The sequence below is a fragment of the Lissotriton helveticus genome, chromosome 4_1 (genome assembly GCF_964261635.1).
Source record: "Lissotriton helveticus chromosome 4_1, aLisHel1.1, whole genome shotgun sequence".
NCBI classification, from domain to species: domain Eukaryota; kingdom Metazoa; phylum Chordata; class Amphibia; order Caudata; family Salamandridae; genus Lissotriton; species Lissotriton helveticus.
The window spans coordinates 203558791-203577934 of NC_136063.1; the positions used below are offsets into that span (position 1 = coordinate 203558791).

At 46.9% G+C, this 19144-nt stretch overlaps 1 protein-coding gene across 2 annotated transcripts in view; it reads right to left on the reverse strand.

Moving 5' to 3' along the window:
- LOC144828481 (large ribosomal subunit protein P1-like) overlaps positions 1-18807 on the reverse strand; it is a 97945-nt gene extending 79138 nt beyond the window's left edge. The window contains exons 1-3 of one of the 2 annotated variants that reach the window (XM_078686676.1): positions 18590-18807; positions 14922-14996; positions 8474-8582 (exon numbers count right to left, since the gene is read on the reverse strand). In XM_078686676.1, the coding sequence (XP_078542802.1) occupies positions 8474-8582; positions 14922-14996; positions 18590-18661 (256 nt within the window). In that variant the 5' untranslated portion in view covers positions 18662-18807. The remainder of the gene's footprint in view (positions 1-8473; positions 8583-14921; positions 14997-18589) is intronic. The other variant, XM_078686677.1, reaches the window with a different exon arrangement.
- Between the last annotated feature and the right edge of the window lie 337 nt (positions 18808-19144).

Here is a 19144-nt window from a genome sequence, read left to right on the forward strand (position 1 = left end):
ACTACAGAGGTGTTCAGGTACACCTTGGGTGTGTGGATGGCTTATACCAGTGTCTTAGTGTAGAGAGAACACCGAGTGGGGGCATCGGGAGAGTGAATCAGTAAACCAGAGTGTATCGTATATTGGTCGGTATTAAGAGAGTAGTGCAATAGTGACCCCCATCAAGTAGAATAGTGCCAAAGGACAAGGTGAACAGTGATAGAGCAGTGCAGAGTCTCTGATCCAGAACCTATAAGGTTCAGGAGATCTTGGCCAGAAGGATGGTTTTCACCTCTTTCTTGAAGAGTGCAGTGGAGGAGATGAGCCTGGTTTCAGGAGGGAGCGCATTCCAGATCCTGGGTGCCATTCCTGAGAAGGAGCGCTTGTATGTTCTCTTTCCGGAATCTGCGAGGTTTCAGGAGTAGATTTTTTGTACTTCTATTGGATCTCGAACCTCCTGATATAGACAACTTTTGAGCGAGGTAGTTGGGTGCATTGTGGTGCACGGCCGCGTGTGTCATAACTGCAATTTTTAGCTGTATTCTGGCTTCAAAAGGCAGCCATTTTAGAGATTTTAAGTCTGGGGATATATGCGAGTGTTTTCTTGAGCCAGTAATGAGTCTGGCGGCAGCGTTCAGGGAGGCTCTTAAGGGTGCTGTTGTGGATAGCGGGAGTCCGCTGAGGGCCACAATTCCGTAGTCTATTCGAGGGATGACTAAAGCTTGTACATCAGTTTGGAAGTCTTCGGCAGGGAGGAAAGGTTTAATTTTCCTCAGTGTGTTGATTTGGAAATTAGATCCTTTTGTGGCTTTGCTAACATGTTGCTGCATGTTGAGCTTGGCGTCGAGTGTGATGCCTAGGGATTTCGCCGAGTCCACGATGGTAGGTTGGACATTGAGTGCTGTTAGGTTATTGAGCCAGGTGTGGGTGGTGGAAATTTTTGCCGGGGGTGAGATGAGTAGGAACTCAGTTTTCAGAGCATTTAGTTTGAGGTGATTATCGGCCAGCCAAGATTGAGTGTTACTAAGTGTGGAATTCAGATGTTTGATATCTTCCGGGGATTGTAGCTTTAGGTAAAGTTGTGTGTCGTCGGCGTACATATGGAATTGGACATTGGAAGCTTGGAGCAAGGTGGCGAGCGGTTCCATGACGAGGTTGAACAGTGTGGGGGAGAGGGAGGATCCTTGTGGGACACCTAGATCTGCAGGCACAGGTGTAGATAGCACATTGTCGATCTTGAACTTCTGAGACCGGTTGTGAAGAAAGGACGAAAACCATTTGAGAACAGTTCCCGATAGACCCATTCTAGTGCTTAGAAGCTCCAGCAAGTTCTCATGTTTGACCGTGTCAAATGCTGAAGAGAGGTCAAGAAGGATGAGGAGGCAGGACTCATTGCGATCAAGAATTTGGAGGGCGTCAATTATGTGCGTCATAGCTGTTTCCGTGCTATGTTTCGCTCGGAAGCCTGATTGATGAGGGTTGAGGAGGTCAAATTGATCAATGTGTTTTGATAGTTGGAGACGGACACATTTCTCCAGCAGTTTGGCCAGGGTGGGGATGTTGGTGATGGGTCGGTAATTGTTTAGGTCAGACGATCAGCTGTAGGTTTCTTGAGTATGGGCGTGACTTGCCCCACCTTGAGGGAGTCTGGAATTAGGCCTTGTTGTAGGGAGCCGTTGATTTTGGTCCAGAGAGGGAGGAGCAAGGGGATGAAGTCTTTTACAGCATTAGCAGGTAGAGGGTCTGTAAGGTGATTAGAGGGCTTCAAGGTGCAGAGCAGTTTGTGGATCGCTTCTTCCGAGTAGGTGTCGAAGTACTGCCATGATGCCTTGTTTTTAGGTTGATTGTTAGACATTCTGGTGTGGTTGGGGAATCGGCTTACATCCATGATGAGGTCATTTCTTATGTTGTCAGACTTTAGCTTAAAGAAAGCAGAGCAGGCTTCACAGTGTGGGGTGTCGCTTGTGCTGTTTGATTGTAAGGGTTGTGTCTTTGTTTGGGTCTTGATTAGTTCGAACAGCTTTCTTGGCCTGTTTTTTGCTTGGTCCAACTGGCGGCTAAAGAAGTTCGACTTTGTGCGCTTTATTTTCCTGAAGTAGGCATTTCTCTTGTTCTTAAGCCTTTTGAGGTGCAGTGCTGAAGGGTCCGATCTCCAGGTGCGCTCTGCCATTCGCATAGTACGCCTGTTGTCATTGAGTCTATCGTCATACCAGGGGTTAGAAATTTTGGTGGAGACTCTTCAGTTGCAGTGGGGCGACTTCATTGACTATTGTATTCATAGAGTCAAGGTAGTGGTCGGTCAGTGATTGAACATCCGAGGCACCTGAAGGGGGAAGGAGGAGATTGCCGATGTGGGGAGGCAGGGTAGAGGGGTTAAGATTCTTCATGTCCCTTTTCCATGTTTTGCATTTGATTGGTTGAGCCGGGTTAGGTTTAACTTTTTCATTGATAAAGAAGGTGATAATGTGGTGATCTGACCAGTCGCAGGGTCGGATCGCCTCCAGTTGTGTAGAGTTCTCTTTGGCAATGATGAGATCGAGTATCGAGCCTTTGTTGTGTGTTGGTCTATCGCATATTTGGGTGATGTCAAGCGCATTAAGGAAAGTTTTGAGACTATTCACCACTGTCTTTCTGATCGTTCCAGTGGAGATTGAAGTCACCCAGGTAGACTTGGGTGGTCTGCCGACCGGCATTGGAAGTGATCATGTCCATGAGTTGTTGGGTGAATATGAGATTGTCACCAGGCGGGTGATAGATGAGATGTAAAGCACAAACTTGTTTGCCCTCGCTGGTGATGTCGAGGCAGAGGAGTTCACAGGAGGAAAGGGAGGGGGAGTTGACTTTAGTAACGGAGAGGTTGCTCCTAAAAATGCATGCAATTCCCCCGCCCATCTTGCCAGGGCACCTGTCCAGCCTAATGATGTGATAATTGGGGGGGGGGGGGGGGACTAGTATGTCCATAATCGGGGTAGAGGCTTCAGTAAGCCACGTTTCCGTTAGAATGGCTAGGTCCAGATCCATAGCTGAGACGAGGTCAGCGATGTCGGAGGAGTGTCTCTGGGCCGATCTGCAATTGAGTAGGATGCATTTGAGTTTGGGAGAGAGAAGGGTGGTCGAGCTTTCTAGAGTGAGTGGAACTTTTCTGAGGTTGTTAGGGACGGAACCTCTGTTGTTGAGTGTTGGGAGCCTCAGAGGGTTTGTAAGAATTGTGGGTATGGGGATGTGTATGTTGGATATGTGTTTTACCGGACCCGGGCCATAAGAGCGTAGGAGAGAGCATAGGTCGCGGTCCGACAGTGGGTTGAAGACACGACGGGGGCGGTGGGAGTTATTGCGAACGGGGATAGTCGGCCAGCGCAGGTGTCGTTGGAGGCGAGGGTATGTAGGGAGGGTGCGTCGTTTGTTGGGTAGAGGGATGGTGGGAGGTAGACTAGGCTGTGACGAGAGAAGGTCTTTGATTGCGTGGACATCTTTTTTGATTTGTAGAATATCCTCTTTGACTTGTTGGAGGGTGGATAAGGTCAGGTCAGGAGGTGGATTGGGGATGGGGTTGGTGGTGAGAGCCATTGGTGACTGGTTGAATAGTGAGCTGGAAAGCGGGCAGGGTATCGAGGGGGGGGGGGATATACCAGCGTTGTTGGAAGGTTCTGCGGTGCTAATGAGTGGGATGGCATTCAAAGTGTGGGCGTGTTTGTGGGCGAGGGGTGTGGGTGAAGTAGGCGGTGAAGGCGGTGGGTGGGAGGCATAGGTAGTGCCGTCAGTGGGAGACGGTGCTGGTGAGTAGAAGAGTGAGTGAAGGCTGAAGACAGTGGGGGAGACAGGAGGGTAGTGAGGGCTTAGAATAGGAGGTGGGAGAGAGGGGGATGCTAAGGTAGGGGAGGCGGTATGTTCTGTATGTTTTGTTGGGAGGGTGAGAGTGTCGTGGGTGGGAGTGGGGAGGGAGAGGTGTCCGCCGTGGGGGGGATGGGAGGGGGGTGGATAAACTCCGAATGGTGGTGTGATCAGGTGGTGGCGTGTTGTGGGTGAGAGTTGTTATGTCAGGTGTGAGAGTGTCACGTGTGAGAGTGGGGAGGGAGCTGGGGAGGGAGAGGGGTCTGCCGTGGGGGGGGATGGGTGGGGGGTGGGTAAACTCCGAGCGGTGGTGTGTTCAGATGGTGGCGTGTTGTGGGTGGGGGTTGTTATGTCAGGGAGGAGAGGGATGGGGGTAAAAGGGGTCATGTTCGAGGGGCGGTTAGTATAAGAGGTGGAGACATTTGTGACTGTCCTTGGGGAGTGTGGGGTGTTAACAGCAGGTGGGCCATTTACTGGGGTGCTGGGGGTAGAGGTGTTGTAGGTGGGGGCTGCGACGTCAGGGGTGATAGTGCTGGTGGAGTTCTGGGTGGGGGTCCGCAGCTTGGAGAGGTGCTCTTTGAACTTGGGGAACAGGTTGTCTAGTAGTTCCAGGTTCTTGTCCGTGGATTGAATTAGGACAATCCCGTTATTGTAGATAGTAATGGTAGTCCTGCCAGGGAAGAGGTGGGAAGGTGTGATAGAGAGTTAGGCCATGAGTTGTTTTCCTGGTGGCGGAGACGGTGAGTAGGGTTAGGAACGCTTTTCTCCATTGGGCTCTGCGTGAGGTGTGGAAGATGATCAGTATTCAGGGCTCTATTGCCCGGTGAGAAGTAGGTGTCGGCAAAGGGTGTTTCAGGGTGCGACCTCAAGAAGTTATGTTTAAAACGTTTAGTGGCTTTTTTGGTGAGGGTGGAAGGGTAGTTAATTCTAAAAAAGTGTGCTTGCCGTTGAGCTCCATTTTAGAAAGGTTGTGATGTTGGGTGTAGGAGATAGGACGACAATAAGAACTGTCAGCCGTTGGTTACAGGGCAAAGGAGTGACACTAACGAGTGACCAAAAGTATAAGAGGTAGAAGTCAGTGCATCCCGGAACAAACAGTGCGAAGGTGCAGCTTACATAATGTATCCTATATGCGAGGTAGCTTACACCATGTACAAAATATGAGAGGTAGAACAGGTTAGGTGGAATCAAATTTACACATCAGAATGTAGGAGGTAGCAGCGGTGTAGTCTAGGTGTAGAAAGTGGCTGGGTGCAGCTTACATCAATAAACGAAGTGGATGAGGTAGAAATAGTCAGTGCAACATCGTGAAGTAGCTGACATCGAAGAACCAAATAAATGAGGTAGCGAACAGTGAATGATAGGGATAAAGGTGAGAAAAGTGCAGCATGAGGTAGCGTTTGGTGCAGAACCGGTGAGGGAAAAGTGAAATGGGTGCAGTTTACGCAGAGTGTATAGAGTACTAGTAGAGGTATAAAACTGCAATATAGGGCAGTCACTTAATCGCACGAAGATACATATACAATACAAATACTAGTATAATACTAACAGAGTATGGGTGCAGACAGAGGCTGCTTGAGTCATAAATGACACTAGCGAGCATCCAAAAGAAATAGGAGGTAGCGATCGGTGCATTACCTGTGAGGAGAAAGTGACATAGGTGCAGGGTACAAAAATTCTACAAAGTACAGGTAGGAGTATAATACTGCGATAAGAGGCAGATACTTAATCACACATGTATGAGGTAATAGTCGGAAGATAAAGTGACATGGGTACAGGGTACAAAAATTCTACAAAGTACAGGTAGGAGTACAGTACTGCGATAAGAGGCAGATACTTAATCACACATATATGAGGTAGTCGGTGAATTACAAGTGAAGATAAAGTGACGTGGGTACAGGGTTCAGCAGTGCACAGAATACAAATAGAAGTACAACAAATGTGTATAATAAAGTAGAAATACAAAAATAGAAAAATAAAAATACAGTACTGCAATAAAAGGCAGATTATAGTGTTTAGATACAGAGCTATGTAGGTGTGCGGTAGTTGATAAAATGAAAAGTCAGTTCTTAGGGTCTGGGCAAGAAGTGAGTGACTAGTCCAGGATGGCCGCCGAAGAAAGAGAAATATCAGTCTAAATTGGCCGCCAAATAGGGGAGATATAGCAGATAGTCCTCTGTCAGTTGTTGTTGCTTTAAGACCAGGAAGGGCTATTTCAGTTTCTATTTGAGCAAGCCCAGCTCTGGCTTGCTGGGAGGGAGTCTTATCTCTGTTTTGGTGGTCTTGTGTGGGGGAGTTAAACTGAGAGGCCTCGTGAGTAGCGGTGGTACAGGCGGTACAGGTTGGGGGAATTTATTGCTACAGTTTTATGGCCCCCCGCCATTTTGTACAAAGAAGGCTTTTTCTAGAAAATGTGAATAGTCGACTGGGGTAGATAAATACCTTTTTGTAGATTCTGTTGAGCAAACACGTTGATGTTGTCAGCAAAGTGATGAATATATCAAGCCAAAAGAGTACAGCTGCAGTGTTTAAAGACTGCTGGACCTTTGATGTGCGTGCATGGCCACGTTTAAGAACTGTTGTAAAGTCTTTTGCCTGTATGTGATTTCTGCTCAGTAGTTGTGCTGATGTTAGCATTAGCGTTTTGCAGGCTTCTAGAAGTCTAGCCGGAGTGATCCAGTGCGATTTCTATTCATTTGCCAGTGAAGCATCCACCTTTGCACGACTGCTCCCGGGGTATCAGTGGCAGCAGGGGGTCCGCAGTATCGCACCGTCGGGGTCGGAGGCTTCTCTTCTCTCGGCAGCAGGCGGCAGCTCCAAGTGATTTGTCAGGGGCTGCGCACTTCTAATATTTCTCACGGCATTTCTCCTATCTTTCAATCGGCTCAGCTCCTGCCCCGTCTCTCCAATTCGGTTATCGAGGGGGGGCGGTGGGGAAGGACACCGAGTCACCTCGTTAGGACGCCAGTGTTCCCCTATGACCCGCTCGTGCCAGGTCCCGAGCGCTGCGCCCAGTCCGAGTCTACAGGCTGGGCGAGGGCGCACAGGCGATGCGTGCAAGGATAAAGGACGCCTCCGCAGACCCCCGCCGTGCCTAGAATGGGGTCCGCCAGCATGATGAGGGAGACCGAGGCAGTGGGCGAATGCAGGCACACCCGCAACGGGCACCAGTCTTTTGATCCGAGTCACCCCACTCAGACCACATGCAGGGTGTCAGCGCCCGCGGCGGCGGTCCCAGGCAGACCAGACACCCTCGGTACACCGCCGCCGCCCCGGTCGCGGCAACCAACACAGGCGCTAGTGTCCCACAGAGGGCTACGGGCGTCAAGCCTCCGCGTTGTGCCCTCCTGCCGATCAAGGGGCAGATCCCGGGCTGCACGGCAGAGGCTGCAGCCCTGATGGGCAGACTACCGGCGCTCTCAGAAAGCCCCGCAGGTCGCACTGAGGGCAGCCTCGCCAGCCACCATAACAGGCTTGCCTCCACCGACCAGGGCAGACGATGCTCCAATGCGAGCAGCAGGGGTTCAGCCGCCGCCCAGGGCTCCTTCGATGATCCAGCGAGATCCACAGGGGTCCAGCCGCCGCCCAGGGCTCCGATGGTGCTCCAGTGGGATCCGCAGGGGTCCAGTCGCCGCCCAGGGCTCCGTCGTTGCTCTAGTGCTCAGTCGATGCTCCAACGAGATCTGCAGGGGTCCAGCCGCCAGAACTGCAGGTAACATTCAGTAAATCCAATACTGTTTTGAAATCCAGTTACTTGCGTTACAACCCGTTACTTGTAGATAATCCAGTTACTTGTTTTCCTCGGCGTAGATGGATGCTATCAGGGATAGATCCGTGACAGGGATCCCCAGCACTGGGAGCTCTGGGCTAGAGCTCCTACCAGGCGGCCATCTTGCCGAATACAGATGTTTACATTAAACCAGTACACAAATTACGAAATTTTGTTCACAAATTTTAAGGGGAAGGTTGGAGCATTTCAGAATGTACTTGTTCCTCGAAAAGATGGCAATGTGCTAAATTCTAGCAAACCGCCTTTTTGCCATAAAAAAAAAGCCTGGTCAGTGCATACCAGTGCTTTAACTGAGGCCACCAATTGTTCCTACAGATTCGTTTGAACGGTTACTGCTTCCCCCCCAAAAAAATAGAAGGATACCAACTCACTTTTTAGGCTCCAATTTTAAGCCTGGTCAGTGCATAAACTGAGGCCACCAATTGTCCCTACAGATTCGTTTGAACGGGTACTGCTCCCCCCCCAAAAAAATACAAGTATACCAACTCACTTTTTAGGCTCCAATTTTAAAAGCCTTCAAGTTTACTAAGCAGGTTATGTTCATGTTTGCTTATAAAGTATTCTTTGTCCAACTTTAATTTTTAAGCAATTGAACCCCCAGAGTTGAGGTTGCAGACTCCCATAGATCCACAGATCAAAAATCACTGGTCTAGGTATTTAGTGGACGATAAAGGAAAGTTTGGGAGATGCCAGTAACTCCAGGTTGTTGACCCACAGGCATTTGACAAGACAACATAACCACATGCATTACTATGATCTATTTAAAGATATTCAGTTTTGCAACCTCAAAAGTAATGGTCGTTGCCAGGATTTGAATTTGCAACATCCACAGAATTCAACTAGGTAATGTACTGGAGGGGGAAAAATACTTACCAGGAGCAGCAGCAGTTGTTGCAGCAACTGCAGCACCAGCTGCAGGGGCACCACCACCGCCGGCTCCTACATTGCAGATCAGGCTTCCGATGTCAATGCTAGCAAGAGCCTAAGGAAACGAAAAATGTCACCATCACAAACTTGGCCAACACCCATTACGATTTGCATCAAAACAGAAAATCTCAAGTCAATGTTCACTTAAATCTGGTTACTTATCAGGTCCTCACATTAAAAAACAAGCACTGGCGTTGCCAATAGTTCTCGTATTAGGAAAGTTTGAGCTATTGGTTTTCTAAATGACATTTTATTTTTTTGTTTTGTGATTTACAATGCCCATACTTTTAACTTTTCGCATTAGGGAAGTTTGAGCGATTGGTATTGTAAATGACACTTTAGGTTTCATCCTGGCATTGCAATTGCTCCGCCCAGGCGAAATCTAATGTTAACTCTATAACGGGGACTTGAAACCGCCCCTTCTTCCATTGGCTAGCTCCATAAATGGAGACTAGCCATTGGAAGAGATTGCCTGTCAATCACGTTTTCCCGTTAAAACGCGATTCGGGGGCGTTTCTGGGTCTTTTTAAGCCCCGCCCCTTTTGCCGTGTCCCGGGCCGCGCTGTGATTGGCTGCAGGACCGGGACACCCCCGTGACGTCTTTTCCCGGTCCGCGCTGTGATTGGCTGCCGGCCTGGGACACCCCCGTGACGTCAGCCAATCACAGCACGGGACCTGACTTGTTTTTTTCATCGCCTGAATACAGCCCATTGTAATTTGGCACAATAATTCATAAGTAAAGTGGCTCGGATTCCCACGTTGGACTTAATTAAATGAAATCCCTGGACGGGAAACTTGGTAAGTGGTGCTATCCACATATAGGAAACGTCCACTGTCACACTATGAACCAGCGTCCATTCATACCAGTTAAACATCGCATCACATTCTTAACCCCAAATCCACCCCTATTTCCTTCTTTTCTCTTCAGAGTATCGATGAGTTGATTGATCGGGCGGTTCCTGCCAGCATCCGCCTGGGGAGGCCACTGAAGTTGGATGACCCCGTCTGTGACTGCATTTTTGTTTTCTTTTTTGTTGAGATGCAATCCATTCTTTTCAATTATGCACTGCCCCCACTTTAAAAAAAAGAAAGATACTGAATCCCCCCCCCCCCCCCCGGCCCCAATCCTTCAAGAGTTTTCACTTCAGAATAGACGCATGCAGTGAACATTCTGTTCTCATGTGAGCATCCACTTGGCGCTGTAAACAATAAAAATACTCTATAGCAAACCTCGCTGCATTAAAGGAGTATAAACAAACACGATGCACCTGCTCTGTGGCATGCTAGTACTCTTATGTCCTCAGACTGAAATAGAAAACAAGACTTTCCAGGTACTTGCTGCTGCTTTTTTATTTTCTGTTTAAGGCGCCAGGCTGGCTGTCAAATTATCAAAACATCTAGTGACTAAATGAACTGTCAGAGCGACTCTTAAAATGCCAACACCCCTTCCAATAAGGGCTGTGATTTGATTCTAAACTTCAGACCCCGCAGCTCCTGCGAGGTCCAAGGCCAGTTTAATCTGGTTAGGTCGAGATGACGTCACTCTGCGGTACCAACAGAAGCGAATAGCAGACATGAGGGGAAATAGTTCGCGCTCTGCAAAACCGGGGGTGGTGCGGGAGATTATTTGTGGATTTCAGGCATGTGGGGATTGCATTTTGTGTGTTTGCGCTTTTACGGTGAGATTATAGTGGAAAACAAGCAGCAAACCGTATTTTTAACTTCTGGGATTGTAAATTAATTCAGCAGCAATTGAAACACGATTCGGCAGTTTTTTCCTCATACATGACACCAGGGCTGGCTTTAGGGTGGTACGACCGGTGTTGGGGCGCTGTGTTTAGCAATAACTTACAATTTGAAAAGCAACTGCTGCTGAGTTCCTTGTGCCTCCAGCTTTCAGGCAGTAATAAAGATGTCAAGATAACTGTTGTGATTGTTACTGCTAGAGAGTGAGATGCGGTTTGTCTAGTGGCAGTTTTGACTTGTCATGAAGCAGATCAGAGGGTTAATATGCCTGCTGCAAAGAACAGATCTGTATATTTTATGTGGATAGCAGAGTGGCTTAGTAAAGCCTGCCTTTACCAGCCCTTTAAAACAAACTGTGAGAGGGACTAAGGAGAGATATGGGACCCCTTTTTTTTAAATATATTTATAGGAGCTGTGTGTGGGGAGGGCTGTGTGTGGGGGGCTCTGTGGGTGTGTGTGTGTGGCATTTGCGAGAGATTAAGCTATTGGCATTGTAAATGACAATGCCATTTATTTATCGGTTTTTAAAACCAACACATAAATAAAAATGTTGTCATTTACAATGCCAATAGCTCTAACTTTTGCAAAGGCGAAACCGTTGCATTGTAAATGCTTGTTTAATTTGTGTTGGTTTTGAAAATAGCAAAAATAGCTTTGTCAGTTACAATGTCAATAGTTTTAACTTTCGCAAATGTGACACCTATAGCATTTGTAATGCAATGTGTGTTGTATTTACGTGACTTAGATGTATTGATATTACAAACAATGGCTTTTAATTTTGTAAATAATTAATACTTAAATAAAAGTTATTGTAATTTATAATGGCAATAGCTTAAAGGTTTGTAAATAAATTGTGAAGATTATGTTCAGTGTATTTTATTGAGACGAAAATCCAAGAACATTGCATTTGCACCTACACACACGTGTTGTAGCGCTGAGTGGTGGGAGGGTGTGGGGGTGTGTGAGGTTGAGTGAGGAGGTGTGAGGGTGAGTGTGTGAGGCTGAGTGAGGATGAGGGGGTGAGTGAGGATGAGGGGGTGAGTGAGGATGAGGGGGTGAGTGAGGGTTTGACGGTTAAAAACAATTAGCCACCCCTAAAAAGGAAACTTTGGAAGTGGTCACCACACTGCCATTCTTATCCATTCCCACAACAGCGCAGCCTATGTACTGTGTGAGCAGAATGGAACCGGTGGAGTGTGCAGGTGGAGGAGAAGAGGGGCTTCAGACGGAGCAGGGTTACAGGTGGAGTAGATGTGATTCACTTGTTGGGAGGCAGAAGGAAGCATGTGGAGAGATGGAGGGGTGCAGTGTGCAGGAGTAGGGGAGAGTGCCGGTGCGCGGGAACAGGTCAATTAGGGGGGAGAGGCGGAGTAGAGGCTAGGGCAGACGTTGAGAAGCAGGAAGGTACGGGTGGAAGGGGTTGTGTGGGTGGAGCAGGAATACGGGTGTAGTAGACAAATGTGCTGGTGAGGGGACTCAAGTGGAGCGGGGTGCGCATGGAGTAGAGAGGGTACAGGGTGAGGAACGTAGGCACATAGGTGGAGGGCGGATATGGAGCAGACAGGTGGAGGAGTGACCAGATCAAGCTAAAGTAAAGGTAGTGGTAAAGTGAAGGAAGCGGTGCAGGAGAAGAGTGAGGGTGGCAGCGGCAGACTAACCCCTCCGCGCCGGGGTGGTGTGGCGAGGTGTCCCAGGTGCCTTGTTCTGCGCCCTGCCTTACTGCTAAGCTCTCCGCAGGAGCTCCACTCAGCTCTGATCTTATCAGCTGAAAACACAGCTTTGTTATTTCCGTGCTGTTTTACTCTCAAACTAGCGGTGGCGCGGCCCTTTCCGTGTCTCCTAGCGCTGTATGCACATCTAATGCATGCACAATTGTCCCGTCGATCTAAGTAGGAATTTACTTTCTACAAAGGTGTTCTATTAATGCACGGATGAAAATCAGTCCTGTATGATAGTTAGGCACCCGGAGGAGACTGCAGACGCTGGGGCATTACACAGCATTTGGCAGAAGAAAGAAGGACGTGCAGGCAGAAGTGGAGGGGTGGACGAAGGAAGTTGGAAAGACGTGAGAAAGGAAAGAAGTGAAAAATTAGAGAAGTGCGCCAGGAACAAGGGAAAGAAAGGAGGAAGGAAATGGAAGATGTGTGGCGACTTCGGAAAAATGCGATGCCAGATAGGTAACGAGGTGAGAATATATGGAGACATGACGAGGAAATTAATGAAAGGCAATGGAGAAAGTGGAAGATGAATGATGAGGAAAACAATGATGCACAAGTACAGAACGAAGGCAGGAAGGGGGAAAAGGAGGGACAAAGTGGGAGCTGTGGAATGAAGGGAAAACATGGAATGCCAAGAGGATGAAGACACATATGTTTCCAATTAGACTGAAGTCGATGAAGGGGGGAGACATTAGGAACAAGAGCGGCCAGGAAACTGAAAGTACGGCCGGCCACCCATGAATAATTAGGGGAGGGGAAGCCGCACAGCACACGCTGGGAGAAGCCCTTTGATGTGCTGTGCGGCCGTGAAAAAATGCAATTAGGAGGGAGGGAGGCTGATGCGCGTGCTTGTTTGGTCACGTGATCTCAAAGAAAACCGCACGAGCATTTTGAGCACTTGAATTCTCGCTCCGCTCAATGCGCATGCGAGACCTAAAAAGTGTCCGCATTATAGTTTATTTTGTATAGCTTTATGTGGAATCCGGGACAGGTAGTGGGCCTGCATTCTGTGCTTCATATTTAGGTTGGGGTAAATAAAACAAAAACGAGAAAAAAGCCACTAGTTCACTGCATTAAGTGCTCCATTCAACACAATGCCCTTGTCAAGTTTCAAGTTTATTAGTCTTTATTTCGAATGATAAAAATTCATAAAAGACGATACACAATCATGTACAATATAAAATACACTAGCGATCCCTAGAGCTAAAAAAGCACAATACATGACAGTATACATAAAATACATCAAAATGGGACGATCAGTGCAAAGGTGTATTCAGTTTCTTAATTCGAATCAGCCAAGACCATCCCAGGAATCTAGCAACACAAATCACCACAATTTCCGATCTTATTACTTGCATTTTCCTGAGTGCATCACGATAACCACTGCAATTCAGGGATGCACATATGGGTTTAAGCCACTTATTTCTAGGATCACGATAAACAGGGCAACCAAAGAAAAGATGACCAATGCTTTCTTCCTGGTCAAAACACCAAGGACATTTACTTCCTGACTTCGAATCCCATTTAGCAGTAAAGGAATTCACTGGCAAGGTGCCAGTACGAAACTGATGATAAAGCTTGCGATCTAACACCTTGGGTATCAAATCCCAATACTGCTCTAGTACAGGGGTGCCCTTGTCATTCAGTAAAGGTTTCTAGTCTCCCTCATAACAGTACCATTCTCCGATGCCCCTGAATAAGCTGGATTTCAATTTCTAACAGTGCTTTAAAGGAAAGTCTAACTTGTAACTGTATACACTACAAAGTCCCATTGAAGGGATGTAACCAATATTTAGTGTGCGGGGCTTTTGGTGCTTCCCAAACACAGTAAGGCCGATTCCAGTCTTCCCGGGCTGGCAGAGTACTTGCTAAGAAACATTCGGAATTGATTTCGCACTATATGCATGCACTATTAATTTCATACCAACCAAGTATCTTGCTGTCTATTAAAATAGGTCTGTTTGTATTAAGCGTACACCTATTCATAAATCCGGCTCCATGTAGGCTTGAACTAACCCCTAGAGGTGCCTTTTAACCAAAGATTTCATGTCTGCCTAAAGAGTTAGAAAGCAAACACAAGTGGGCAAAATCTTCAAGTCGCAATCATTTTCCATTGATGAATGTTCCTTCTGTTTGCGAACCTGCCATCCCACAGCATAAGAGGCAGGCTGTCTGAAAAGGACTTGTTCTGGCACACGGAGTGACGGGTTTCCTGCATGGAAAAGCAAGATACTCCAAAACCAGCAGTGTGCAAATTTACAGGAATACAAAAATCCATATTACATGTCCAAGTCTCGAGCGTATATAATCTGTTGCAGCTGCAATACTAGGTTCCAAACCTTAAGAAATGTAGGGCCAGCCATAAAAATAGCCACCCATGATTAAAAACGTTCTCTTTAAGAAAAGAAAAAAACTATTAAACCCACTTAATTTTCTTAATCATGTGGATGCCCAGAGTTTTATTAATCATGTGGATGCCCAGAGTTTTATTAAGTAGTTTACTATACTATGTCTTCCAACAGGCCACTGAACTACTATCCTTCAAATACCCACATCTCTTATGTAGCAGGCCCCCTTGTGCAATTGTTATACTGACTGGTTTCCTCAGTGATTACAAAAAATGGGTTGTAATTAATGCATTGAAGCAGAACTTTGTAAATTCCAATCTGTGGCTAAAATTCATAAGAGTGAGATTAAACTATCTTGCATGGTAATCACTCTAGTACTCGGTTAATGTTGATTCAAAGATCCGATTGTACACCCGATCTTAACTCCGCAGTCAGCAAGACTGCCTGCAGATAGAACCAACATTGTAATAAAATAAGAGTGTCACAGACCCGTTCCCTGCCTAGGGCAATATGCCAACATTTTAATAGGCAAATTAAATGTACACAAATTCTAAACGTGCACTAAACTGGACAGATAGTTACCTTTGCAAAGAGACCAGGCCAGAAAGGTTCCACCGACACTCCTGCCGCCTTAATCAGGGCATTGATTTTGTCCTCCTAAAAGAGAATTTCATTGAAACTGTTAAAGCAGATTGTAAAAAGCATAGTTCAACACAATAATTTGAGTTTCATGAATCACGGTCCAGGCAAACCCATCAGGGGGAAAACTAACCATTAACTTTTAAACCGGGGATGGGAGGGGGTGGAGAGAGCAAAAGGGAACTGCTAAAACCAGGGCACAAGGCATAAAAACAAGCATTTGCAATGCAATAGGTCTCGCATTAGGAAAGTGTGAACTATTGGTATTGTAAATGACTTTTTTTATGTGTTGGCTTTGAAAATATATAAATAGCATTGTTATTCACAAAGCCAATAGCTTACACTTTCCTAATGAGTCCTATTGGCTATGGCAATGCTTATTGGTAGCAAGCAAGGACAGTGCTGTGGTGCCCGAGTGGTGTCCCCAAGTGGTGCCCCTGAGTGATGTGGTGGTGCCCCCGAGTGATGTGGTGCAGCAGCACAGAGACTGAAGCTAAATACACGCATGGTTGAGCGCTACAAAGTGTGTTCAGTTTATCAAAGCACAGAATGATGGAGCCGGGAAAAGGCAAGGGGAAACAGGAAAACACAGGGAGAGCGTACAATGGTAGAGACAGTGAGGGCTGGGGCAGCAATCAAGTACGGGGTCGAGAAGGCAATGAATGGGAGAACACGGAAAACACCTAGGGCCAAGGAAGGAAGATGCAAGCACACGGGAGAGCAGGCGGAGACCAGAGGGCAAGGAGTACCAAGCAAAACAAGCTCTCAGCATTGCTCAGGCGCGGGAGCGCATTCCTTTGAAGTCTATGCGGGGGCGCAGCAGCCTTTGAAGTCTGATGCGAGGCACAGACAAATGGTGTGTGACGTGGCTGGCGTTGTGCACACGCATACATCACATGAACTGTGTCTAATCCGCCGTTTTGGTAGCTGTTCTTTTCCCCTTACTATAATCTCACCAGAGCAATGCGCAAGCGCATTGGCTCAGGCGAGACCTAAAAAGTGGGAGGACTAACCGGTTTAAGCAGTATGCAAGTGAAATCATGAATCGGGGGAATCACAGCGCACGATGCGTGACACCAGATATTGAGACCTCACACGTGACTATCAGGTATGTCATGAGTACATGTAAGCGTATTATGAGATTTAAAGTAAAAAAATTTGATTTGGCGTCTGGGTTGTGCCCAAAAAAATAGCACTATCCCAACAAAATCTGGGCCTCAACTAATTTTTGAAAGCCCTGCCACCAAGAAATTGGCAACAATAAGAAGCATGGCAGTAGATGTTATACTTTATTGCAAAGCCTACATTTTAAAATATTTTATGGGGTTGAGGCATCTGCTGCAAAGGTGCCCAGTACTGAAGTTCCAGATGTGAATCTTAGTATACGGTTGATATGTCTCCTGCAAAGCACATCACATGCCAGCTTTTTTTATAGCTAGTAAAGTGGGTCACTACTTTTAACTGAGATCCTTTTGTTTCCTGCAGTTCATAAAGTGTAATCTCCAACTTTGAAAGTGATGTACTTAATGTGCTGAAGACTGGCAACCAAAAACGCACATGGCTAGTGCGAGTTTCAATAAGGGCACAAGTCGGAGGTACACGGAGTCTACCCACTATTTTCACAGGGTGGTGGCCGTACCCCCTGCCGAGAAGATAGGCCACACAAATATGCTGAACGTGCCCTGGGTGTAAGACACGGGGACAAGTTTTACAGCGCTGATTTGTCTTTTTATTCCCAGCAGCAATGCTGCAGGCAGGGAGTTTTCACCTCCAGCTGGGCCATAGTTGATGGGCCACCTTTTGTTTGAATATCCTGACTGGAGTTGGCCTGGTACTTCACACTTTAATGTAAATGCCATGGATGGGAAAACTAAGGCACACAGCTCATCTCTTTACAGGTACTTGAGAGGCATGCTTTTGCCTTTGTTCAGTCCCTGTGGTTGATGCATGCACTGTAAGAATGTCAGATGTGTTGGTTTGTCGCAGTATGTACGCAAATAACCATTTCAATAGCACCGTTTTACTTCTTTTATAGTGTTAATGCAGCCCAAAGCAGGGTGTCAAAGCGCTTTACAGAACATACTCATTATACATTGACGATAAATCACGTACATGTGCATATCAATGTACAAGATGAGTTACATGAGACAGGGTTACAAGGTGTAAGAGTTGCATGTCCTTCATAGTTCACTGTGATAGATTACAAGGATTAACCTCCACTCTTTTCCCTATCTGTGACGAAATACACAAGGCATGCCCGGTCTCACAAATTGTTTGACAGCAGCCTGGGAGACAATGTTAAAAACCTAGCAGAATTTAAAACAGTGGATATAATTCTGAAAATTCAATCGAACAGGACAGCCTGCTTCTCAGACTTGATCTGCGGGGGTCTGTCAGAAAGTGTCCGCCCGTAACATGGATTCCTTAATATCACAGATGGCCAATACGGTGGGTTATGCACATCAATCTGGGGAAGAGAGCGAGTTTAGATTTCCTTGTTCACGCTGGTCAGTCCACATCATTAATCTACAACAATGACCACAAAAATAACTGCGAATCGCTCATTAAGTGGCATGACTGAATATTACGAAGTTAAACGGCAGTGTAAAATAAGGGTGTTCATTTTATATATGGCACCTACATTAATAGAAATATGAAGTCCCGTACTAAGTTACACAGGAATATTTCAAATTGCATGCCTCAGAATGTAGACGATATTACCAACAACAAATTTCATACGTGTTCAAACATTAACATAAGGCTTCCAATATGTAGAGAACAACCTGTAGGGCAAGTGCCTCATCATGGCAAATAGACGCAAGACAACAGGTGAAGAGAAAATATTCATTCACCCCCCCCCCCCTCAAAAAGGGGCATCTTTATTTAATTCTAGGTTTTAATGGTGCCCACAGCATTATTTTACTATAAAGCTTTAAAGAGTGACTCGTCCCTATCCTTACATACAACTCAAAGGAACAACGATGTTTTAGTACGAGCAGTATCAATAAAGAAGATTAGCTTAAGTCCTATTTCAAAGCTAAGCGCAGTTAAACCTTGTACGGTGTGTGTTTATATGCCGGTCTTTTGATCATTATCCGTATTGCCCGACAACTTGAAACTCCAACACGTGGGTCTTAAACAGAACCGCTGCACAAACGTTTCAGGAGGGCTGACTGTCGCACAATAGCACTTAACAAAGACGGCAACATGAACAGATTAGTACACCCTGCAGAGGTAACACGTAGGCTGTAACCCGAAGCATCGATTTTTCAAACTCCACGGGTGCCTCCGAATAAGACACCGACTCCATGTGTTTTTATTTGCATTCCGGGACCTGAAGTCCTACAATCGTATTACTAAATCAGAGCATTTTTTTAAATAAGAGAACACGACAGCGTCCAGCTCGAAGGGGGCAAAAGTACCCACCATCATCAACAAAAGCCCAAAAAGACTGCCTCTTTCGCGCCTCTACGTAGTTAACAGCAGTCCGAGGGAAAAATCACCCCGAAACGGATTTTCCCCCCGTTAAGGATTATAACTCTGCAGATAAACTACGAAGAGAGCCACAGCGTGAGCGCCGCCATGTTGTACACTCCAGTTCCCGTGCTCACCGTGACAGGCACATCGTCGTCGTGGAGGATAAGAGCAGCGTAGATACAAGACAGCTCGGATACTGAGGCCATGGCGTCAAAGTCTGGGTCGCTCTGGGGGGCGGATGGGTGGATTAGAGGGTGCTAGTCGCCGGATTGAAGTACGCTCCAAAACGGCCTTAGCTTCCGAAGAAGAACCGAGCACCTTGTAATCCTACAGGAAAGAGGAAGGAGATGGGCGGGCGCAAGCAATATATACCGCTTCGAGCTGACAATCAAATGACGAAATGAACGGAAATAGCCGGAAATGACCGAGGCTCAAACAACATGTGCGTACATAGACATAGAAGAAGGACTCCATCAAGTCATCATACTGAGTGACAGTACATGCTATAACGAAACTTGAGGGGGGACCTCTAAAATACATGGAGGGGCCCCCTACCTACTAACCGAGTCAGGAGAGCTCAGACCAGGGGCTCCCGCCCGTGCAGAGTACCAGGGGGACCCCTGGAGATCCCCCCCCCCACCACCGCGGGGGCTGATGTTACGCCACTGAGTACATGTATGAAATACGGA